Source organism: Dermatophagoides farinae, chromosome 2, assembly GCF_024713945.1.
Source record: "Dermatophagoides farinae isolate YC_2012a chromosome 2, ASM2471394v1, whole genome shotgun sequence".
NCBI lineage: Eukaryota > Metazoa > Arthropoda > Arachnida > Sarcoptiformes > Pyroglyphidae > Dermatophagoides > Dermatophagoides farinae.
Window position 1 is genome coordinate 1,575,476 of NC_134678.1, and position 26,342 is coordinate 1,601,817.

The window sequence follows — 26,342 nt, forward strand, 5'->3', positions numbered from 1 at the left end:
AATTTCAAATCGATAATTTTTTTTATTATTATTATTAAAAAATCAATGATTGAAAACTCTTTATTCAAATGGAGAATTATAATTATTCTGAATGAATAATCATGTTTTTTATTTCGAGTTCATCATTGAAAATAAACTATCAAGAAAAAAAAAGAAGAGAATTCAATCGAATTGAAAAAAAAACAAAAACAAAAACAAAAACAATGAACGTTGGTTTTTTTTTGTGTGTGGGCGTCAAACACTATAATAATAATCTCTTTTTTCTTTAGCAAATCAGTTTTTCAAAGATTGAATCGATAATCTTTTCGTTGAAACGTTGATGATGTAGGATGTTGATGTTGCTGTGATGATGATTGTTTTTGTTGCTGTTGTATCGATGTTGTATCTGAAATTGTTAAACATTGTTTTTCTAATTCCAATTGATGATGACAGCAAGAACAGTGTATATCATTTATTTGCAGTTGCTGTTGCCGTTGATTATGTAAATTCTGTCCATCAATGTTGATGTTATTGGCATTAATGGTGTCATCATCATCAGCATTTGATATAATCGATGAGTATTTGGATGATACAGGATTGGAAATAATTTCCACATGTGGAGTGGATCTTTTACGATCCACTGATAATACAACACGAGTTTGTTGTAGTTTTTGTGGATTAGTTGTGACATTGTGATTGATATTGATGATGTTATCACGATTATTAGATTCAATTGAATTGGCAGCAATCGATATTGATTGATGTCGACATTTTTTCTTTGTTTTTCGTTGTTGTTTTTCATCATTTTGCCGCTGTTCAACATCGTTATCAATGTTTTTCGGTGAAACTTTTGGATTTGTTGGATTCTTCTTCATATTTCCATCATCATTATTTACGTCCATTATTGTTTCTATATGGAAAAAAAATCGAAAAAATTAGATTCAAATAAGAAAAAAAAATTTCCAATAAAACTCATCATCAAGATAACGATTTCTGTTTTTTTTCTCTCTGGGGTCTGTGAATTGGAATGTCTTTGATGGAATAAAATTTTCAATATCCATGCTAATTCACCGAAAAAAAAGCAATGAAGAATTTGACTGCTACGAATGAATTTGAAACGCAAAATGAATTCCAGCAATGTCATTTCATTTATCATCATCCATATGTGGCTTGTTCACCGGGAATTTTTATTCTTTGGTAATCATATACTCATTGCTAAGATATCGTCATTGCCAATGAAAATTCGATCATTATTTGTGAATGTGAGTGAATGGATATATCCAATTTCATTATACAAAAACCACCACTAGATTTAATTTATAACCCAATATTTATAACACACAGCGAGAACAGAGAGAGAGAGAGAGAGAATAACAAAAATAAAAACTGTTCATTTGTCAATATGAAAAATTGGACTAAAATTATATATTGGGAAATATTTTCTTTTGAAAGTGAAAAACTTTTTCTTTTAAAAGACAACTAATTGATAATGTTGTTCACAAGTTTGATCAGCAGCAGCAGCAGCAGCAGTCAACTTACATTGAAAGTCATTTATCATCATCGTTTTTTATATATATGAGAAATAAGCATGATGATGATGATGATTATTAATATGAATGACTGGCTCACTTACTTACTACACACTATAGACAAGACATGGAAAAGTTTTTTTGCTGCTGTTGTTGTTGTTGTTACTTTTCTTATCCTTCTTCGGTGTTGGTCAATTGGCCATTCAACAATTAATTGTATAAATACAATACATACACATATAAATGGTGACAATTTTTTTTTTTTTTTTTGTTGTTGTTGTTGTTGAATTGATGATTATTGTCACACACACATCTCTCTCACTCGATTTTTTTTCCATGTGTGAAAATGAACAATTGTTTATGGCAAAACTTTTTTTTTTTGTTCCCCAAGAATATTCATTTATTCATGGAATAAATTCTTATTTTTCATTCAATCATCATCATCATCCACATGACATTGGTAGTGAATGAATCGAATGAAAAGATTGTGACAATTTCACAGTGTGACAGAACGAACGAACTAGAAAAAAAATGAATAAAATTCGTGATTCGTTTACAATTAATGAGATTCTGAAACCAACCACCACCACCTTCTCTCACGGGCATTTTATTAGTTTGTTCAGAATTTTTATATCGTGTGTGTGTGTGTGTGTGTGTGTGTGTGTGTGTGTGTGAAATGGATTGAAAATAAAATCTTTTCAAGTATGAAGAAAAGATTTTTTCCTGTGAATATATATATGATTATTAATAATAATAATGAGAAAGAATTATCAATGTTTCAATTCACTGAAAAAAAAATTGAAATGAGAAATTTTTTCAGTCTCTCTCACACACACACAGATTGCATATATTATCCTCACAAGAAAAAATCCCATTTCATTGATAATAACTGGTGGTGATGATGATGATGATAAAAATTTATAATCGATTCTATTGGACCGTAAAATAAATTCATTTTTTTTGTCGAGAGGGTTACGCTCGAGAATCATGAATTCTCTTCTACATTCAATGATTATGTCACAGAATTCGGATTTTCTTTTTTTTTCTCTCTCTTTCTCACTCGTAATGGTAATCTTGTTGTTGAGTTAATGGTAATATATATTCAAAAACAGAAAAACTGACAAATTGATACAAACAAAATTTCAATTTCATCATCAACACAATTGGAAATGTTGAATTGAAACGAATCACACACACACACACACACACACACACACACACACACACACACACACACACACACACACACACACACACAAGGGCGTACCTGTTTAATAAACGAAAAATTGGTTTATCAGCAAATTGCCCTGTGTGCAATTCTCCACAAAATTATAGCCACATCACCACATGTCCGATGTTTGATGACATTATGAACATCTTTGAAATTAACGGCAACGAACATTTGACCTCCACAATTGGTAAATTGTTAAATAACAACAAACTATCTGATTTCTCCCATCTCGTCCACCGACGCTTAAGGGATATGAATGAACGCCTTAAATTCATCATTTAAAGCTCTATTCTTAATTTTATCTCTTATCTACATGATTATTATCATTGTATGACTTTTATTCTCGTTTTTTTTTATTGTATTTACATTTTTCATTATTTGATAATTTTAAATAAAGCTAGGAGTCATGCTCCGTTAAAAATTTAAAAAAAAAAAAAAAAAAAAAAAAAAAAAAAAAACACACACACACACACACACACACACTATTACTACATATGTGTGTTCATTCAATTTGTTGTTGTTGTTATTTGAAACTTGACGTCAACATCATCACATCGTTGTTGATGGTGATTCTTTTTTTTCATTCTAATGCATTTTAATATCAAAAAAAAGAATTTATGCTGGCATGTGTGTGTGTGGTTTATAGTTTCATCATCCATAATCATGATCATCATATAATCACGTAGATTATCACGTCTAATCTCATCATCATCATCATGATGATCATGATAATCAAAATCACAAGATTCACATAAAAAAAAGAGAATTTTTATTGTTTAGGCAATTTTTTATTTCTCTCTCTCTGTGTGTGTGTGTGTGTGTGTGCATTGAACCAAGTCAATTCAAGAAGTATTTTGATACGAAAAAAAAACGACCACTTTTTTTATTATCTGTGTCTAGTGAATCAAACATTTAATATCATGATGATTCTTATTGACAATTTCGTCTCTTCTTCTTCTCCGTCTTTCTGACTGTAAACAACAATAAATGGACTTTTCCTTCTCGCATTTTTTTTTCTCCCCATCAATAGATTGTTTGTCCATTGGATGTCAGATGATGATGGCAAAATGAAATGTTCATTTTTTTTCTCTCTCTACCACCATTTTTTCATTTCTAAACATTGCAAATCATTATTATCATCATTTAGTGTTGGAGAAGAAAAATTTTTAAATCACATTTCATTTTTTGATAATAAACTTTCTCATCATCATCATCATCATAGCGACTAGCAGCTAATAATGTATATATATACAGATAGCTTTTTAATATATTTATATAAATTAAATTCCAGTAAATTGCAATGTGGAAAAATATTTTACTATTCCATGGAAATTATTCTGTTTTGTTTTTTTTTTGTTTTGTTCTTGATAGTTGCAATTCCACAGAAATAATAGATGAAAATCGTGGATCGATTTGTATTGTGTTTTGACTATCTAATAAATTCAATATTCGAATGTTAATATGGAAAAAAAATTGAATTGAATTGATAAAAATCCAAAGTCAATAATCAAAGATGGAAAAAATGTAAAAAGTAAAAAGTAAACCCTGTTAAAGTAGCTGTCAAAATTGGATTTTTTTTTTTTTTTTTTGATTCTTGAAAATCCAAAGTGCAAATCATCACATCTATTCTGTACGAGATTTATGGCTGAGTATTTGTTCTTTGAATGAAGATCAGTTTTTTTTCAGTTTGGAGAAAATTGAAAAAAAAATTTCAATGATGAAATATCGAAATTTTTTTTTTGTTGAGCCATCAACAAGAATTCAAATTCGATTCACACATTTGATCCAGATAGCATGAAATTGTCAGCAAACAAACAAACAAAAAATCACATCATGGATTACTATTTTGTCGAATCCAATTTTGAACATTCTGTGTGTCTAAACTTTTCGATCGATCAAAATGAATTTCATCACAAAGTCAGGTAATGAAAAAAAAATTGAAATTATAAAAAAATAAATCAAAATCAATATATTAGAAAAAAAGAATTTGACAAAATTCGACGAAATGGTAAAGAATCGGATGTTTGTCGCCATCATCATCATCATTATTATTATTATTATCAAATATTTGCTCAGCAACAACACAAGAATTCTTATGACAAGATGAAATTTTTTGACAATATATTTATTAAGGGCTCTCTTTCTCTCTCTTTGGAATGTCCACAAGTCACGAATTATTAATAAAATAAAAACAGAATCAATTTGCTAAAAAATAGACGCCAATATTGTTCGAGTTTTTTTTTTTGGACAAAGAGAAGCAATATTTTGCAATGATGTGTGGTCATTTTTTTTCTCATTCTCTTTACTTATATTCTAGTGGCCATGGCCACGTTTTAGTAGACAAAATTATTGCACTCAATATTAATTAAATTTAAGAATGGTCAATTTGAGAAAAAAAAATTCTAATTCTTACCTTTATGATGATGGATGACAGTATTATTATCGGCAGTGGTGATGGCAGTAGCATCATCATGTTTAACATATGACAATTCAGATATTTTATTCTCTTTGCTATTGGATTGTTGTTGACTTGAACGACGACGAAGTCGTTTTTCAGCAACTAAACTGTTATTTGTAGTTGTTATCATTGTAGTTGCCATTGTCGTTACAAATGTTGTTGTTGCTGATGTTGTTGTTGTTGTTGTTATGGATGTTGTTGTCGAATTTGATTTTATTAATGATGATGATAAAGGCGGTGGTGGTGGTGATGATGATGATGATGATTGCTTATTTATAGCAATAGTAGGCTTTATCAATGATGATGATGATGATGGTGGTGGTGGTGGTGTAGGCGTTGGTGCAGCTGTAGAACCAGTATTTGTCCAACTATGATGTGTAGATGATTGAGGTGGTGCCGGTGATGTTGTTGTTGATGTTGGCTGTATAGGATCAGCCACATTAACCACACGACGTCGTTGTCTTGGAAGTTTTTCTCTTGCTTGTGTATGTGAATAAAACATTGTGAAATTTGATACAATTACCGGCACAGGTAATGCTATTGTTAATACACCGGCTAATGCACACAATGCACCGACTAACATTCCGGCATATGTTTGTGGAACCATATCACCTTGCCGAGAAAAAAAAATTTAAAAAAAAATTAGGATGAAATCAAATATTTCAATTATAATTTTGAGAATAAAAAAAAGCAATTTTCCATTTGAATTCCTGTACATTTTTGTTTTACCTTTAAAATTTTCATTCATTTTCATACCAAAATAAAAAAAAAGATAAAAACAATGTGTAACCAGTGGATAAAAAAGAAGAAAAAACCAGTTTACCCCGATAATGGGTAACCAGAAAAAAAAGAAGAAAAAAATATTTCAATTAATAGAATAACTGTATGTATAAATTATGACCGACAAAAAAAATTCCAAACATTCATTCAAATTTATTCATTTGCGCCTGAAATAAATTGGCTTGAAACATATGAAAAAATAATAATAATAATAATAATGAAAAAAAATGAAAGAAAGATTTAATTGGAATCTCGACATGCCGAGATTTTTTTTTTTTTTGAAATGAAATGAAAATAAAAATGAAATCTGATATCGAAAGAAGAACAAAATGTGATATGATTGTGCCATACCATACACATATGTGTATGGTATGGTGTGTGCGTGTTTCTATGTGTATATATACAAAATTCATTTCATTCAAAAAAAGTCAAAATAACTTACCATAACCAACTGTAGTCATAGTAACAATAGCCCACCATAATCCTTCGGGTATACTTTTGAAATCATTTCTTGGATTCGCTTGTAAACGTTCAGCATAATAAACTAGGCTAGCAAAAATAACTATACCAAGTACTAGAAAAAATACTAATAAAAATAATTCTTTGGCACTAGCACGAAATGTATGTACAAGTATTTTCAGACCACGTGAATGTCTTGTTAATTTAAATAATCTTAATATACGAATAATGGAAAAAAAATCCAATATATCAGCATTGGCCAATTGTACAGATGCGGCCAATGATTGTAATATTAGATCAGAATAAAATGATAACGTTGCTATGGCATCGATTACATTGATGGCATCTTTTGTGAATTCCAATTTACTTGGTGCAACCTATATAGAGGGGATAAATAGATCAAAAATGAAACGAAAAAGAAATTTACATGTAAATTATTACTAGGAACAAAAAAATTATTTGTAAATGATAATAAAAATATCAAAATCAAATCAAATAAAAAGCAAAAAAAAAATTCTGTCTCTCAATGGTATTCATTTGTAACATATGAACAACAGAACATTCTACCATTTTTTCATTGTGATTGAAGTGTCGTGAAAAAAAATAAATGTGAAAATCCATTAGTTTGTTTATATATTTTCCTGTTGATGATTCTTTTTTTTTGGTCCATTTTACCATCATCATCAACAATCTAAATAGTGGCATCATTCATACTCGTTTTTTTCGTTTTTGTTTTTGTTTGCCACTTTGTGTTGTGTATTTGTTTTGTAAAAGATCAATTTCAATTTCTGAAATGAAATGAAATGAAAAACACACACACCACACACACACAATATATATAAACTTTCATGAGAATCAAATAATCATCACCATCAAGGGCCATGATTGTATTGAATTGTCTGTTTGTTTTTTTTTTGTTGCCTCAAGCCAATTGATGCAAAAAAAAGAAGAAAAATCGAATATGTTTCGAAATTGAAAATAATGATGATGATGATAACTTTTGTATATAAACGATAATAAAATGAAATTTGTCATCACATATAACACAGACACAGAGACACATGCTTAACATTTGAATAAAATGAGATGAGATGAGATGTGAGAGAGAGAAAAAAAAAGACATCATCACCAATAATAATAATAATAACAATAACAATAATGCATTTCATTTACAAATACAAATACAAATGCAAACAAACGAAAAACAATCAAAACAATGGCAACAAACACACACACACACACAAAAAAAAACAGAATATTTAATCATTCTTGCAAAGAATATGAGCATCATAAAACGATGATGATGCAATGAAAATCAATGGACCAAAAAAAAAACAAAAAAAAACAAAATGTGAAAAAAAAGGAAAAAAGAAATCATACAAATAGATGACAGGATTGAGAGATGATAAATCTGTTGTTTGCCATTTTTTTTTCATACCACTCTATAATATATATCTAGTGTCTGTATTTGTTTGTTTAGAATCTAAACTCTGGATTTTTTTCTGTCTCTCTCTCTTTATCTAACATCCATGAGGTTTTTACAGTTGAGATGAAATGATTTTGTGTTTTGTGTTTTTCGAATATTACTACAACAACAACAAAAAAATTGTTCAGTGTAATAATAAATGGAACAAACACATGAAAACATGTATCAAAACACTATGTATGTATGGATGTATTTATTATTTTGTGTTTGTACAACACACCATTATCATCATCATCATCATCATCATCATGGGGAAAAAATATTTTGAAGTAGAGAATTTGAAATAAACAATTTACCTTTGTTTTCAAATGTCCTCATACATTAATATCATTATTATTATTATTATATCATAAAGATAATTCTTAATTCTATTATTTACAATAATCAATATATATTGTATATCCGACAAAAGTGGACAAAAAAACAGTTCCAAAATTCCAGAAAAAAAGTCAGTGTCGTACACACACACACACACACACACACACACACACACACTTATATATATATGGGTGATATATTTGTTCCATTTGGAGTTTTTTTTTGGGTTTTTCAAACAAATGAAAAAAAAATTATTACGTGAACAAAATTTCTGATCAATTATTGTTTGTTCATTTCTCAAAATTTTTCTTCTCTTATTTAGTTAGTTGGTTAGTTATCACCACCAAAAAAAAAAAAAAATTTTCCCAAAATTGAAATAATGAAATAGTGAGATAGTGACGGCCAACCACCAGCAGCAGCAGCAGCAGCAGCATTATTAGGTCACACACACACACACACATATATGACTATTTTGCCATTGTCATTCGTTAACGGTGGTGTATGATTTCGATTTTCTTTATTCTTTACCAATTTTTTTTTCGGTGTATAAAAAAAATCGATCAAAAAAAAACCAATGGAAAAATTTCAAGCAGAAAATGAAACAAAAATTGTATAAAATGTGATTGTACAACAGCAGTGTGTGATTAGAGAATAATGATGATGATGATGATGATAATAATATAATGATGGCAAATGGATAATTGGTTTTTTTTTCGGTTGTCCGTATTCTCATCATCATCATCATAGTAGTAGTTGTCGGCTTCGTCGTCTTATTAAATGATGATAGACAAGCAAAGCTTATTACATTCAACTTATTATTATTATTAGTTAGGTACAACAAAAAAAAAACGAAACATTTCCTGAAATATTCGAATTAAAACAGTGAAGCTCACTTTTAAGGATTGACTTGACTTGTATTCATTTCATCGTATAATAATAATCATCATCATCATTGATGATAAAAGTAAATTTTCAAAGAACCAAACGAATAAAATGAATGAAAAGAAAAAAAACAGACAGAATAAAAGGAAATGATGATCTTAAATGGGTCGCTTGGGTATCATTTTGGATAGTCATGAAAAAAAACGAAAAAGAGAAAAGAAGAAGGAAATACGATAAGAAGTATTTTTTTTTTTTTTGGCCACTGTTATCTCGACAAGTCGAACAAAAATTATGAATGTGAAAAAAAAACTTGTCACACACACAACAAAAAAAAATCATTATCAATCGATACGAGTAATTTGAAAACAACGACCAAAAAAAAACATTCTCTGGAACAAATACAATAATCTTACAAATTAATGAGTGAGAGAGAGAGAGAGATTGACGTTCTAGAAAGAAAATTTGGACAAATTTTTTTTTTCGTTCTTTTGAATCCAATCAATTTCGATGGTTTCAAAATATTTTTTTTTTTACAAGATTTTCACCATCGTTGACAGTGAGTGAGAGAAAATGTGACAAATTTTTCATTTCATTTTTTTTCTCTCTCTCTCTCTCTCTTTTAATGATGGTGATGATAAAAGATTTGGAACATCGAAATTTTTTTTTCTTTTTCATTATTAATAATTTTCTGCAAGTACAAAATTAAACATTGAGACATTTCAATGACGAAAAAGACTTTTAACCAATATATTAATCAATCACAACCAATGAAATGAAATGAAATTTTCTTTTTCTTTATTATTCAATAATGAAAAAAGGTTTCAATTTGCAACACACACCCGCACACACACACACACACACACATTATCGGTTCTGCGTATAGATTATTTTCTATTTCTTTTTCTTTTTTTCCTTTTTTTTGTAATTTACTTAGAAATTACTGAAAAAGCATTCCCATTAGTCGTTGAGGATCAAATCTGTTAGTTATTAGTCAAATGTAGATACATTATTATCAACAACAGTGGACAACAGTATGGAAATAAAGAAAAAAATAGCCAGAAACGAAAAAAAAGAAAGAAAGAAAATTCCATTAAATTCTACATCAAATTCACAATGTTTAACCATCACCACCATATAGTGAGTGTGTGTGTGTGTGCATGGAATCAAAATCATAATGCTTTTATGAACAAGAAAACAAAACAAAAAATTATATTTAACAGAATCCAATTTGTTCAGACAGATTTCGATGCTACAACAAATGAACTGGGCTAATTTTATCAAAAAAAAAGTCAAATAGCAAATTGTGCAGTGTGAAAAATAAAATAAAATCCAAAAGAAAACAAAATTTGTTTGAAATCCGATAAATGCAACAAAACAGTAAATTGAAAAACAAACAATAGAATCGAAAAGTTGGAAAATTATCGGCCAAAATTCATCGTTTGTTTGTTTTTGTTTTTTTTTTTTTTTTCTTGGTTATTACTTCTCAATCGCATGATTGTCATGAAATGATGATGATCATTACATAACGAATGGATCAAAAAAAAAAAAAAAAAACATCTGCTATCCCTATGGGATATATGCAAAAGTAAACCTCCAAAAAAAAAAAATTGGACCAATTGTAATTATATCTAAATATATTAATAACAGGAAATCTTATTTCGTACGACAACACAACCGGAAACAAGCAAACATTTAAAGCCCCAAAAAAAAAAATTTTGTTTGTTTTATCGTATATACATGACACACACTTGTCCCACTTGTGTGTTATCAATGTCATTTTGTTTTCACCTCAAACCACCACCACCACCACCACCACCACTGTCATTATTATTACTGCTATCAAATCATTTATTTTTCACTACTGTCGTTAACGATAAAAAAAGTCAAAAATCGTTATTTTGTTTATGGTGTGAAATTTTTTTTTTTCATTCTCATTGAAATACATGATGATTGGATCTCGGTAGCTTAGAGATTATGTTGTGGCCATATTTATCATAATCACCAGGAATCATCATCATCATCATGCATGCATGCATAAACTGTTTGGTTACACACACACACAAAAACAACAAAAACAACAAAAAAAATGAATGTCGAAACATAAACAAACAAAAAATGAATGTTCAAAAGATAAAACGACCAAAAAAAAAATGGAATAATAATAATAAAAATGCAAACAAACAAATATGGCGTTAACGGAAAATGCAATGATCATTCATAAATCATATTTCATTCTCTCTCTCTTTTTGTTTGGCTTCGTTCGTTTCAGTGGTATACCAGAATAATAATGATGAAAAAAAAATGTGAATTAATCGTATGATGATGATGATGAAGACGAAGGTCAGAAAAAAAAGCTACCAACTATTGTGGCCATTAGATAAATATACAGTTTCAGAGTTTTTTAGCAAAATGTCCAAATGATCAACCAAAAAAAATAAATTCTTCTCATTTTGCTTCTCAATGTCAATTTTGTTTTGTTAATTTTTTATGATGATGATGATGATGATGAAAATTATGATGATTAGTGTCAAATTTTTCTTTCATTTTTTTTTCTCACTTTACGCAAACTCAAACAAATCTTTCTTTGGCTCAAAAGTGTTCGATTCTTTTTCCGAGTGGAATGTTTGAATGAAAAAATTTTCCACCACTCAACATTGGATATATCAGATAAAACTTACCAAAAATCTTGTTGCAATTTCAAATGAAAACCAAGCATTACAGATGGATTCAATATAGAAAAATGCATCATGTGCATCGGTTTTATGTTTATCCAAGGTCCATGATTCTTTCCATGTTTTTGATGATGATGATGATGATTTTGATTCATTATCATCAAAATCTTCATTTTCATTATTATCATCAATATTTAGATCACTTTGTTTATTATCACTAATTGATGATGATGATGATGATTGAGCAATTGTCGATGATAATGATGATTTATGTGGATAAGATGGCCGTTGCCGTTGTTTATGATGATTATTATGATGATGATGTCGTTGTCTATGATGATTTGGATGAATTGAATATTCTTGTTGTTCTTGTTGTTGTTTATGTTGTTCATATGGTATGGAAGAATAACGTGAATAAGGTGGACGAAAATTTGGTGGCTGTTTTATAGTACGGTTGTAAATGACCGGCACACGCATATTTGGATGTGTTTTTATACAAAATGAAAATATTGATACACATATGAAAAATACGGAAATAATTGCCACACCCTGAATATATGAAAATGATGAAAACAAAAAATAAAATTCGATTAATACAAAATTGATTATTGATTACACAGGTGAAAGAAAAAAAAGTATAAAAAACAATTAGATTAACAGAAGCAAAAAAGAAGAATAAAGAAAGAGAACAACAAAAAAAAATTCAATAAAATCCACCATATTCTATATATATAATTCTAGCCTATGGGTGTTTTTCTCTTTATCTTTTGTTTTCTGTACTAATAGAATCTGGTAATGTGTTCACATTCAACTATTATCATATGTTATGATCATCATCATCATTATAATAACGATCAATAATTGATCAGCTGATTTTTTTTCGTATGTGAGGAGAACAAAAAACACATAGGGAGAGTGAGAGATTTATTCATTATTGAATAATTTACATGTTGAACGGAGAATAGAACGAACAAAAAAAAATCAGTAAAACTAATGAAAAAAAAAATCTAGAAGGTAGAAAAAAAACAACGGGCCAGGAAGAATGAATGATGATAAGATGGGAAAATTTTTCTTGGTAAAATTCATTGAATCTATCCATATTGGTTGACATTTAACCATTTTTTTTGTATTTTTTGTGAAAAAGAAGGAATAAAAATCGTAGAATAAAACAAAACAAAAACGAAAAATCCCCAATGGATCATCATATATTAAATGGGGAATCATAGAATCTAAAGAATCTGAAGAGATTCATCTAAATAATGCATGTGCATTTATTATAATAAACCAACAGCAACCAGAATCCATTATAATCGATTTTTTTTTCATTCATTCATTCATTCACTTTCTCGTAGATAAAATCATCTCGTGTTTTTAGTTTTGTTTTGTTTTGTTTCCCCCCCCCACTGGATGAAAAAAACCATTTCATATATATAATCAAAAAGTCAAACGAAAAAAAAAAATTCATCACAGCCTGAAGCCAGCGAAAAAAAAAAATTTTTTTTTTTTGCTGCTTTTTGTTGTTGTCGTTGTTGTTGTTGTTTGTATAAAACTAATTTTTTATGCATTTGAAAAAAAGAGAAAATTTTTTTGCGTGTGTGTGTGTTATTTCAACGTTTATAAACACACACACAAAAGTGAATGAAATATTTAAACGATCGAGAGACAAAATTGCTTGTGAAAATAGTTTTGTCATTGAAAATGGTAAAAAAAATAAAATTCTGGTATGTGAACAGAATAATGGCAATATACCATTGTACTGGTATATAATAATAATCATCATAATAAAAACGATGATGATGATAATTTTGCTCACGGGAAAAAAAATCGTATCGTGTATGGCAAAAAAAAATGGAATTCAAATATAACAAACAAACAGACAGACAGACAGTGGTAGATGAAGAAGAATAGAAAACTTTACAACAGAATCCATGATGGTTGTTGTTGTTGGCACGATTTGTCTGCATTTTTTTTTCACTCAGACGAAAAAGTTTTTCTTGCTTGCTCATTTATCTGTCTCTCTCTCTCTCTCCATGGATAATAAACTCTTCGGTTTTTTTTCTCCTGATTCAAGTATTTTGAGTATATTAATAATAAAAAATTGAAATGAATATAAATTTCCGGAATATATCAATGAATAGAGATGTTAATTTGACACTAACTTTTTTCTCGATTACTATTTTGACCCAAAACGCCATTTTAAAATGAAACATTGAAAATTGAATTGAAAAGCAAACAACAACAACAACAACAACAGAATTGGAATGTCTATTTTTGATAATATAGAACAGTGGATTTTTTTTTATATAATAAAACTTTTATGATGATTCAACAAACAAACGAAACGAAAAAAAAACAATCATCATCATCATCATGTTATATTCCGTTAGTACGTATATTTTGAATGGATTCAAAATTTCAAATGTCCATCAACAACAACAACAACAACAACACAAACAGAAAAAAAATGTGATGATGAATAATTAATTTCAACTACTACTACAACTGTGTACTGTGCACTTTAGCTAATGGTGATCTTTCTCATCATCATCAAAAAAAAAAAAAAAACATCAAGATTGTCCTGATACTGTTGACTAATGCCAATAATAATGATAAAAAAAAAAGAACATCAACGAAACTACTCTACACGACACGTGAAAATAAAGAAATGTAACAAAACAATAAAGTCAAATCAAGTTCAATAAAAAGTGAAAACTTGTTCCAGAAAGAACTGTCTGTGGAACACACACACACACAAGGCAATGATGATGATGATGATGATAGTCATATATATAGTAAATTATTATTATTATATATGTGAAATGAAAATTTTTGAATGAATGAATAAATGAATGAAGAACAAACTTTTTTTTCACAACTTCCCATGAGGATTTTGATGATACTAAAAAAAAAGACAAAACTTTTTTTTTCCTTTTTGTTTTGAAGAAACAAATTTTTTTTTTGAAATTTGAAACGAAAAAAAGAAAAAAAAACTTTTTTTGCCTACGACATATGAGATTCATTTTTTTTTTTTTTTTTTGGACGAGAAATTAAAAATAAATTATTCAATAATAATAATGATGATGATGATTCATTATGTGGTGGACAGAATTTTAATTGAATTACAACAACAACAACAAACAAAAAACGAATGAATGAAAAGATTCTGGAAACACCAAAAACATTAATCCTTTAGGGTATCATGACCATCATTATCAATATATGGAAATGAAAGAATAAAAATGGTCATTTTTAAATCTCAAGAGAAAGGAAAAAAATTTTAGTCATTCTTTTGAATTGTGTGTGTTTTTATATATGTCATCAAATACATCAATGGTTGATAATGGTGATGATGATGGTGGCTAAATTATTCATTTCATCATCATCATCATCATCATCATCATCATTTAAATTTAAATTCAAATTCAAATTATAAAATGGGAGCGAGTGAAAGCTACAAATATGTCAACAACAATAGCAGTAGTAGTAGTGGTAGTAACTAATTTAAAATTCAAAATTGATAATGATGATAAAGTGTGATTTGAAATTTTATTTTGACAACAATCCAATACAATGGTATTGTCATTTACATCTTGTGTATAATAATAATAATAAAAACAAACAAACAAACTATCTAGCTAGTTCTCACCTTGGCCGCATTAGATGAATATGGTTCATCAAATAATAACCATATTTTTGGTTTTAAACGTTGCCATCTTGTTAATTTTCCTTTATGATATTGTTCTTCATAACCAAATTTTTTTGACATTTCTTCTTCAGTTAAACTAGCTGCATCCATATCCAATGTATCCAATATGGCCAATGTTTGTTGTGTATCACGATGACATGTATATGTCATCCAGCAACAAGGTTCAACCTAAAAAAATGTTAAGGAAACAAAAAAAAAACAAAAAAAAAAATTCAAATTTACATAATGTAATAATATTCTTAGTTAACCATTAAGCAAATATATATAATATAATAAAAAAAAATAGCGACGAAGAAAAGAAAAAAAATTAAATTAAATATTCAACGCACATACCTGATTAGCATCAAGACCCCAGAATTCTAGCTCCTCTTCAAATAATGGGCCACAAACATTAGTGGGATAATGTAATTTTCCGGTTCGATAATAATTTAGAATCTGTGCAAAAACACCCGGATGTCTATCAAAAAAATATTCATTCAAAACGGGATCATAATTTGCCAATGCTTCAGTTAAACGTGATAAACGTGTTGCCGGAATTTTTCTTAATGTTGTTTTATATGTTTCAAAACGTATGCCACCAACATTTAATATCACACGATTATTTTCAGTTATACTACTACTACCACCACCACCACTATTACTTGCACCATAAGTACCAATAGATCCGGTACCAGTACCGGTAAAACCATTGGATGTATAAAATCCACCACCACCACCACCGTGATGATGATGTGGATAATGGTGATGATGATGATGATGATGGCCACCAGTACCAGTCATCATTAAATTTCCACCACCACTGGTAGCGATTGAACCACCCGTACCAGTTGGAATTAATCCACGAGCAAACATGAGATTGTTCAAGTATACCCACACACACGTACACACCAAACGACGTATTGACAGGCAACCGGTTCGAAATTTTTTTTTATTCAGGTTAAATTTTTTTTTTTTATTTATCGTTTGTTTAATTTTAGTTCATTTTGTAGACACACACATAGAACATATAAACACACAAAAAAAAAGAAAAATTCAACTGCATGAACTAAATCAACAACAAAATCGATCAATCACTTTTTTTGGGTTACCAGGAAAAACACATGAACTGAAAAAAAAAATTTTCTGATCAGTAAATTCTGGCATTTTTTTTCGGTATGCTTGATTGTCGACGTCTTCGTTTGTGTGTGTTCGTTGATAAATATTGATGATATTGATGTTTTTTTTGTTGTTGTTGTTGTTGATCTAGAAGAATTTTTTTCGATGAAATTCACTGACGAAAATATTTATTTAGTGGTTTTTGATTTGTAGTCGTCGTCGTCGTCGTCGTCGACGTCGACGTTGCTGGATGAAAAAAAAAATCTGCCATTCATCAACCCATCCAATAATCATTGATTATGTCGATGATGATGATGATGATGATGATAAAATATGAAGAAAAATGTAGAAAAAAAACTAGAGAAAAATTTCAATTAAATTTTGTTGTTGTTGTTGCCGAAATTCAGTTGTTCATTGATAAACGACAGGCGGTCGATATTTTAATTTTATTTTTTTTTCATTTCTGGAGGTTTAATTTAGTTTTTGGTTTTTTTTTTGATTCTCATTGCTGATATTCACGGTTATTTTCTACAAAAAAAAATAGTAAAATAGTTGAATGAAACTTGATGGCAAAGAAGAGAAAAACTTTCTTGAAAATGCAAAAAAAAGGAGAATTCCGGTCTATATCATCATGATCATCATCATGTTGTCGGCATTTTTTTGGTGAATTCAAATAATGATTTCCGAACGACGAGATAAAAAAACTGGCACAAGTATAATCAGGATAAACATGGTGAAATGAAGAAAAAAAAAATTTAAATTTCAAATTCATCGCAATTCTCACAACACAATATAGCCGAAAACGAAAAAAAAACGAGGAAAAATAGAAAAAAAGGATCGGCAAACAATTGATATTTCCGTTGTTTTGGATCAATATATTGTGAAAAGTGTGTGTGCTGGTCTGTGTGTGTGTGTGTGCGTATTAGTGAAGTGTGAATGCAAAATAACAATGTTCAACACAAGAACATTGACAGTGACACAGAATGAATTGATGATGAACGAATGATTATCATCATGAGAATATTCTGATAGAAATTCTTTGCCGACCTCCCCCCCCCCAAAAAAAAAACACTGTATAGGCTTTTGGTATTTAATAACAACGAAATGGATGCGCATGGGGCTTTTGAAACCGCATTTGAAATTATATAAAAAAAAAATTTAACATTAAAAAAAATTAATGAATCAAAGAGTGTTTGTCGATGAACTGAATAACTGTTTTGTGATAATGACATTGCCATCAACCATCACATCATCATTATTATTCACACATACACACACAAACATTGGATATGATGAAATTAGCATCCTATTGTTATTGTTGTTGTTGTTGTCGTTATTATTGTGCTTATTTGACATTCAATTCAAAATGAATCAAATGTTATGACACTTTAGTGAGAGACAACGACAACAATAAAATTTCATCATTATGGAAATGGAAAAAATTGTGAATAATAAAAAGTTTTTTAAGATTCAAATTTGTTTGTATTGTATTATATATGTAACATTATTAAAATTAAATGATAATATTTTTTATAAATTCCAAACATTTAAACACAACCAATAATTTAGTTATCTGAAAATTAATATACACAAACAAAAATATCAATTAACATTCTTTAAAATTCACACACAAACTATAAAAACTAAAACACAGAACATGACAATCATCTTTTGGAGATCATCCTATTTTGAAGGGATTTCATTTGAATAAAATAAAAACTTTTATAAGCCAGCAGGATCAAAATCGTTTGATATTCAAGTGAAACAACAAGAAATTGATCAAGAAAACCAGGGGAAATAAGTGCTGAATTTGTAACAAAATGCAAGTTTCCCAAAGTATACCAGATCAACAATTTCAACAATTGTTAAAGTGCAAGAAAATTTTTGAATCAAAATTGAAAACGATTTATCAAGAATTGGAAGATAAAAAAATCAGTGAGCTCCAATTTACGTATGAATTCGCTCAATTGATGTTGCGAATGGAGTTATATGAGAAAGATATCAACCAATTCACTCAGACATATGCTGAACGATATGATTGTGCAACTTTGAAAATTGAATCAAGTGAAACCAAAACCATCTTGAATTACTTGCAACAAAAATTCAATGCAATGGATCAAGAGGGTTTGTACAACCCAAAGAATACTATGGCTCATGTAGAATCAATTCAACGATCTCAGTCGATGATGAATATTGTCAATCATCAAAATGTTCAGAGATTGAAAGCTCAACCGATTTCTGCCATGGAAACGGGGAAATTGTTGACACATTCTATTTCAAATAGTACTTGGCAACCTAGAGATAATCAACAATTAAATCGGCAATTATCGAATGAAAGTTTGCTAAATCATCAACATTTCCTGTCAGAACCTCGCCCTCGAATGGCATTTCAATCACATGAAAATCACGATGTAAATCAACCAATACGAAATTTCACCGAAAGACGCATTCCATTTAAAGCAAACAGAGTGCAATTCATAAACAATTTTGATGGCAATTTCAGGAATTTTAACGATTTTTTCCAACCTTTCTGTAACAATGTTGACAAAACCGATTTGGACGATGCAACAAAGTTACAAATATTGAAATCGAAATTGGACGCAAAAACAAGGACATGGCTGGATGGTTATTCCGGTGATGATGATTATGAAAATGCCAAACAGACATTATTACGACATTTTCATTCAATGTTTGCGTTAAAAAATGATGTTTTGAAAAAATTTGCAGAGCTTCAGCCACCCGAAGATGATCAGGATTTAGATGGATTTCGACGAATAATGATATCAGCACGAAGTTCATATTTAAATCTAAAGAGAGCTGGTGCCGATGCTTTTACGGTCACTTTGCTTACAAAACAAATAAAGGGAAAGCTTTCACCAATAAGGCTTTCCATTTTGGAAGAAAGACAAGACAATGATAATATCGAAAAAGTGATCAAATATCTTGAAGATGTCGTGAATAGATTGCAAGACAATGCAGATCCTTTTTTGGTAAATAACAAAAAATTTGGAAGAAATACAAAAGATTCACTTCAAGAATTTCAAAATTCCTGTAATTTTTGTGGTGATAGTACCCATTCAACTAAGAATTGTAATCGGGTTAAGACATTTGCTGAAAGAAAACAGTTAGCACGGGAAGCAGGGCTCTGTTCCGCTTGCTTCCAACCGGGACATACATCCCGTTTTTGCAAAAATACGGAATATTGTACAAGCTGTAATGGTTCACATAAATTGATTAATTGTCCTATGAACCAAAATTGGAGGTCGCAAATGAAACAACGACCAAATAATGATATGACAAAAGAACAAGCAAAGCCAAATTTGATAAATTCAATTAGTGCCACAGCAACAAAGTTAAATAATTTGGATACTCCTGAAAATTCAGAGGAGTCAGATCATGAACAAGGTGAATGTTTTTCTGTCAATAACAAGAAGAAAAAATCCATACCGCAGATATTGACATGTGCCCGCATAAATGATAAAGAAGTTACAGTTCTATTAGATCCGGGCTCAAACATCAATATTATTTCAAAATTACAATGCAAAAAGTTGAAACTTAATGTTTTTAAGAGAAAAGTTTCGATAAAAGTAACCGAACATCGATTTAAATCATTTCAAGCTTGTATGGCTAACATGAAGTTGGGAACGATAAAACGCAAAGTTGTTTTCCAACTTGTAGATGATGATGACATACCAATATTGTTAGGACGTAACGATATTCATGGATTCAAGATAACGTTGTTCCCAGGTGATAATGAATTAATTCCGATGCAACTTTTACAACGATCAAAAACTAGCAAAATCAGTAAAAATTGCTATCATGTTGAAGCTGAACATAAACCAACTGAAAAACAAAAATATTCGTCACAACAAAATGGAAAGGTTTCAGCAAAAATTAAACCTAAAATTGGAAAAATTCTTACAGAAAAAACCACTGTCGAAGACACTTATGTTGAAACAAAAATTTGTCCAAATCAACAAAAGATTGATTCATTGTACGAATGTTTGTCCAAAGTTATTGAATTGCAGCATAAAATCGTGGATATTCAAGGAAAGTGTGCTACAGAAAAAGTAATGGAATCTCAAATCAAGAAGATAATAGGATATCATTCGTTGATAACAATTATCATCTTTTTAATGTTTTTTTTGATTGTACGTCCAATCATGACACCGGTGGCTAATCCCGTCATTCCAAAACAATCAAATGATGAATTTTCACAAGTCGAAAAAATATTGAAAAATCAAAATCAACTTATTCAAGAATTTACCGATCATTTGAATGAACGTATCATATCTTTGACAAATATTGAAAATGTAATGAAAGAATTGTCAAAGTTCAATGACAAACTAAATAAAGTACAACCTCAATTGAAGACATTTTTACGTCAAACGCAAATAAGCGGAACTGGATATCCCCTTAAAACCATTCAAGAGATGGGGGAAGATCAAGGGTTTTTATGGTATAATAAACCCCGATGCATGTTTGACAATTCAAAATGTGATTGTTTGATGAAATCAGACATACAACCGAATATTTTCCGTAGAGAACAATGCAAACAAAGTAAATACCACCGACATTCAATCAATAAAATCATGGTAAAATCAAACTGGACCAAACTTGAGCTAATGTTATGCGCTTTGATCAGTCTGATCGTATTGCCTAATGTTATCGTCATCATGATGGTCTTGTGGTCTAAGTTTTGTCGTTCTACAAGAAATATGGAATATCCTACAAACATTAATCATGTTGATCATAATACCGAACCTACAAAACCATCCCTAGGAACTTTCTTGGGGAGGGCATGTAACATTATTAAAATTAAATGATAATATTTTTTATAAATTCCAAACATTTAAACACAACCAATAATTTAGTTATCTGAAAATTAATATACACAAACAAAAATATCAATTAACATTCTTTAAAATTCACACACAAACTATAAAAACTAAAACACAGAACATGACAATCATCTTTTGGAGATCATCCTATTTTGAAGGGATTTCATTTGAATAAAATAAAAACTTTTATATATATATGATATATACACACACGAATAAGCCAAACAAAATAAAGATGATGTGATGTGATGTGATTTTTTTTCGTTTTGTTTTGTTCTGTGTTCAATAATATTGAATCATTGATCCAGAAAACAAACAAACCAATAAAATGTCCAATAAAGGCAATTAATTAACCTTTTCAATTATATTAATATATATTGAACATAGAATGTCTTGGACATTTTTTTTGTTGTTATTTAAGATTCATAATAATAATAATAAATAAATAAGGAACAAGCACTCAGTTTTATGGCTGTTTTTTTTTTGTTCATGACCAAAAACCAATTAATAGATGATGACAAAATCATAAATGAACAATAATGGAGATTAAAAAAAAAATATGGAATTCAAGAAATCTATGAAGATTTTATGGTCGATAACATTTTTTTCTAGATGAATCCACATAAGAATGCGAAGAAAAATTGACAAAACAATCGACAATCGATTTGCAATAAACTTTTTCTTCTCAATCAACTTTTTTCACTAAATATTTCATCATCATCATCATCATCATCGTTAATTTGGTAGTTAAATTATATATAGTGTATGCGAAAAAAAAGAAGAAAAAGAAAATCCAATTTGGATTCATTTCGTTTTCTGAATAAAAATACAAAAAAAAGAATCCAACAACAACAACGAAATGACGACAACGACAATAATGATGGAAAAAAAAGTTTTCTACAAGTCTTCAAATGAAAAAAAAAGTTCAGATCAATTTATAGAATATTCTTAGGAAAACCAAAAAAAAAAAAAAAACGAAACGAAACAAGAAAAGTGAAATTGGTGAATATATTTTTTCCCAGAATGAAAAAAAACGACAAAGAAAGAAGGAGAAGAATCGAGAAAAAAAAATGAATGAAAATCTTAATTTGAATCAATGATGCACAATCACATAGATTATTACATCATCATAAAAGTATTGAATAATAATAATAAAAAACGAAATTCAAATCATATGGATAATCAAATTAAATTCATGATGATGATGATGATGATGATGATTGGTGGTAATAATCATCATCAAGTTTGTTTTTTTTTTTTTTTTTTGATCCAATTTCACATTGAACATGAAACATTTTCATTTTCAAAATATCAAATGTCAGTGCCTATGAGATAAAGTCAACAATTGATGAAAATCAATGTTTACACACACACACACACACACACACACAATTACATTGAAATGAATGTATAAGAATATGGAATAGGAAGCTGGAAAAAAACTAAATCTCCAGTTTTCAATCATTATGGTTAATCATTTTTGTTCCCATTCGATATGAAATGAAATTCATGCATTGAATAATTGAAAATTATGAGTGTAGTAAAATGAATTTTGAAAAAAATGGAAAAAATAAATTATACGTTTGAAAATTGATTCTGTGCGAACGCACACACACACACACAATGGGATTCAACATTAATGCGAAAATTCTATCATATTCACTCTAAGAATCTATTTAGATTTTTCATAGCTATTATATGAATGTGAACATACCAGAACATGACGACCAATAATGCAAATACGCGCTCACACAAGGGAATATTTCTCGTTATTCATTTTGATTAAAAAAAAAAAAAATAAAATAAGAGAATCTACATAGCAAAAAAACTTGAAAATAAATGCAAATGAGAAACAAACAACAACAACAACAACAAAAAATTCAACCACCGCTCATACACAAACAAAATGATGTTAATGATTTTAATAATTTATAATAATGGATTTTAATACGAATCTTTAGTATATTATCAAGCATGTGGAAAAAAAACCTGCATATATATACTGGTGTGTGTGTGTGTGATCGTTTTTGTTACATTAATTTCATGAACCTTAACTAAAAAAAAAAATTACCAGAAAAAAATTTGGATGCACAATGAAGGTAATTAAAATTATTCTACTACTCTATACCAGACACAACAGGCCAGCCTTCATACACTAATAATGATAGTAAAAAAAAAAATCCAGATATACAACTGGCAAAAAAAAACAAACAAACATTAGAAAATAAATGTCTGTTATATACTTTTCAAACGAAAAACTAAAAAAAAAACATTCCACAAATTGTCTACATGTAAAATAGTGAATAGGCCATTTGGATTGTGGATGATGAAAAAAAAGGAGAAAGGGAGAAAAATTAATTTTTCATTCAAATTAAGGCAAAGTTTCTCTATCTCTTTATCTCACATTCTTTATATGACATGTGGCCAGACCACACAAGGTAAAGTAAATCAACAGAGAACCAGGAAAAAAAATTGATGCAAATGATGAATAATAATGATAATGTACATTATGTAGAAATTCTCTCCAGAAGAAGAAAAAAAAACATAATCAACATTGATGTATATGTGGATATGGAATGAAATTGATATATATTTTCTAATTAAAAGAAATGTAATTCGTATGTTTGAATTGATTGGTTTGCACAAATGTCAAATCTAATTACTAATTTTATTTGGTTAAAAAGGAAAACAACAAAAAGGATCAAGAAAAAAGATTTTGTTGTTGTTTTTTTTCGGAAAACTTGAGAAAAAAGAGAAAAATAAATTATCTTTTTCCAAATGAAAAAGATAAAATTGTGTGTATAGATGTCCCAAATGGATAAAATATGAGAGAGGATTTGTTTGTCCTGACTATATCTGTCTATCTATAAATCTCGAATTCGAATCAATATAAGGTCATTAGTTAGCCAATTAGCAAAATGATGTACAATATAACTAGCAAGAACAACAAAAAAAAATGTCAAAACAGAATTTCCAATCAATGATTGAATGAGATTCTAATGTCAGAAAAAAAAACAGAAAACAAAGCCAGAAAACAATTAATTTCAAAATTCAAAAAAAAAATATCAAAAACAGAGTAGAATTTTTTTTTGTTTTGTTTGAATATCGATAAATTTCAATATCTCTGTAGATGATGATGATGATGATGATCATCCCTTCATCCATCATAATCATCATCATCCTTATTATTATGATAAAACTGAATTATTAGATCGTTTCAAATTCCAAACAGAGAAAAAAAAAATTTCCATTCTTCATTCTTAAACTTGTTAGCCATGCTGGTGTTGTCATTGAAACGAATGATGATTTTGATATAACGGTTGTTGTCAACAGTTTTTTTTTGTTTTGTTTTGTCTTTTTTTTGGGTTTAATTCAATGATAAAAAAAACGGAGATATATTTTATACAACTACGGATATTTAGGAAAATATTTTATTATCTCGGATACAACAGCAGAAACGCATACACAGACACACACACACACACACACATATTTTGAAAATGGACTCATCATCATCATCATCATCAATCATAAAATTCACTGTATATATATATTGTTTACAGGGATGTATTATGATATTATCTGTCTGTAATATAATAGGATCAAATGGTTCTTTTCTTTCTAGTTTGTCATTCATTTCATTACAGAGTATGTATGATCATCTATTTATCAACAAAAAAAAAAGATCCAGAAACGAATGATTATTTTCAATAACAAAACAAAACATTCGATCATCATCATCATCATCATGGTTCAGTGGAATTTTTTTTGTTGTTGTTGTTTTTGCTTTGCTTTTAAACATATTAAAAAAAAACGTTGACAGAAATGAAAATCGGATAAATTTTCATCAATCTAGACTATTCTGAATAGATTCTAGAGGATTTTTTTTTATATGTATGAAAACAAAAAAAATCAACACTTGAAATCTTATTAAATCCAGAAAGAAAACAAAAAACTGAAGAACATTGGTTTTGTGTAGCAATTTGTAAATAAATTACAAGCAGAAAAAATTGATTACAGATTTCGTCGAATTAAATCTGAAAACTCACCTTTTTTTTACTAGACGCTAAAAAATTTGCGGATATTAAACGGACAAATTTCAAAAAAAAATTTGACGACAAAATTTTCCAGAAATACACCCACACACACACACATAAACACGCAGACACAGACACAGAAACAAACACCAGAGAACAGTGTGAACATAACCAATCCGGATGACAGACTAACTTAATCGATGGCGCCAAACTGACACTTTTATTTTCATTTCGAAAAGAAAAAACCAATATATGAAATGAAAGAGAAAAATGAAAATTTTTTTTTTTTACATTCCATTCTGATCATCATCACTGGCTGTAGTAGTAGTAGTAGTGGTAAAATATTTTTTCCACAATGAAGAATCGTTCAATGCCATATACATACACACAAATGATTCGAACACAACAAAGAATCGCTATGTTCTCATGTTCCAAAAACCAATGTATTCACTCTATATATACAAATCAAGGCTAGAATTCATCATCATTCTGTTCATCTATATATATACACGTTATATGTTAAAACTTTTTTTTTTTTTTTGTCTATCTTCATCATAATTCCAGAATCTATGGTAACCGTGTTACGACAGAAACAAACAAACAAACAAACAATATAATTCAACACCTGTGTTTGCGAGATGAAAAAAAAAGAATGAAAACCAATGAAGAAATCTGATAAAATTGAACACTAAATGTTTTCTATTATTATCATTAGTTTATCATTCAATTTTGTAGTCATGAAATCCACTCTATAAGTTATAAAAGAAAAGTATGAATAAATCTGGTTGCTACTTGATTTCATATTGTGTAAAGTGTACAAAAAAAATACCGAAGATTTTCTTCCAACAACAACAACAAAAATCATGAAA

The 26,342-nt window shown here is 28.9% G+C and overlaps 1 protein-coding gene across 2 annotated transcripts; it reads right to left on the bottom strand.

The window, feature by feature from the left end:
• LOC124492631 (uncharacterized) lies at nucleotides 1-25,686 on the bottom strand. 2 transcript variants are annotated; one of them, XM_075728607.1, is made up of 7 exons: nucleotides 25,486-25,686; nucleotides 15,834-17,299; nucleotides 15,441-15,668; nucleotides 11,801-12,343; nucleotides 6,420-6,813; nucleotides 5,153-5,809; nucleotides 1-889 (listed from the first exon to the last, which is right to left on the bottom strand). In XM_075728607.1, exons 2-7 carry the CDS (start codon nucleotides 16,350-16,352, stop codon nucleotides 282-284), a joined length of 2,949 nt encoding a protein of 982 aa, XP_075584722.1. In that variant the 5' UTR covers nucleotides 16,353-17,299; nucleotides 25,486-25,686; the 3' UTR covers nucleotides 1-281. The 2 variants fall into 2 exon arrangements, with proteins under 2 accessions (XP_075584722.1, XP_075584723.1); XM_075728608.1 differs by having other exon boundaries at nucleotides 15,834-17,123; nucleotides 25,486-25,650.
• Between the last annotated feature and the right edge of the window lie 656 nt (nucleotides 25,687-26,342).

What these genes read in the sequence shown, in the direction of transcription:
- LOC124492631 (XM_075728607.1), bottom strand. Translation starts at nt 16,352, where the DNA reads ATGTTTGCTCGTGGATTAATTCCAACTGGTACGGGTGGTTCAATCGCT. An exon ending in GGGGTCTTGATGCTAATCAG is followed by an intron (nt 15,669 to 15,833) that starts GTATGTGCGTTG and finishes ACATTTTTTTAG; the next exon opens with GTTGAACCTTGTTGCTGGAT. An exon ending in TGTCATCCATCATCATAAAG is followed by an intron (nt 890 to 5,152) that starts GTAAGAATTAGA and finishes TTTTCCATATAG; the next exon opens with AAACAATAATGGACGTAAAT.